This window comes from Eimeria mitis, genomic scaffold, assembly GCF_000499745.2.
Source record: "Eimeria mitis Houghton genomic scaffold, Emh_scaff223, whole genome shotgun sequence".
In the NCBI taxonomy this organism is placed as follows: domain Eukaryota; phylum Apicomplexa; class Conoidasida; order Eucoccidiorida; family Eimeriidae; genus Eimeria; species Eimeria mitis.
The window spans coordinates 13,786-14,096 of NW_013570556.1; the positions used below are offsets into that span (position 1 = coordinate 13,786).

The 311-nt window shown below is 55.6% G+C and overlaps 1 protein-coding gene across 1 annotated transcript in view; it reads right to left on the reverse strand.

Moving 5' to 3' along the window:
* EMH_0004180 (pyridoxal phosphate phosphatase, putative) overlaps positions 1–311 on the reverse strand; it is a gene marked incomplete at both ends in the record, with an annotated part of 4,071 nt that overhangs the window by 3,420 nt on the left and 340 nt on the right. Inside the window, one exon of the mRNA XM_013496666.1 lies at positions 49–309. Coding sequence (XP_013352120.1) covers positions 49–309 — 261 coding nt within the window. The remainder of the gene's footprint in view (positions 1–48; positions 310–311) is intronic.

Sequence of the window (311 nt, forward strand, 5' to 3'; positions counted from 1 at the left end):
CAGCATCTCTCGTATCCCCGGCAGCAGCTTGCTGCCGTGCCACAAAACCCCATCACAATCAAAGACAAAAACATCGAACTGCTGCAGCAGAGCAGCAGCAGCAATGCTGCTGCTGCAGAGTTCTGCTGCTGCTGCTGCTGCTGCTGCTGCTGTTGCTGCTGTCGCTGCTGTTAGGGTTTTTGGTGATGATAGAGATTGTGATGCTGCTGCTGCTGCTGGAGATGCAGAAGCAGACACAAGTGGTGCTGCTGCTGCTGCTGCTGCTGCTGCTGCTGTTGCTGCTGCTGCACCAGAAGCAGCTACAGCAGAAG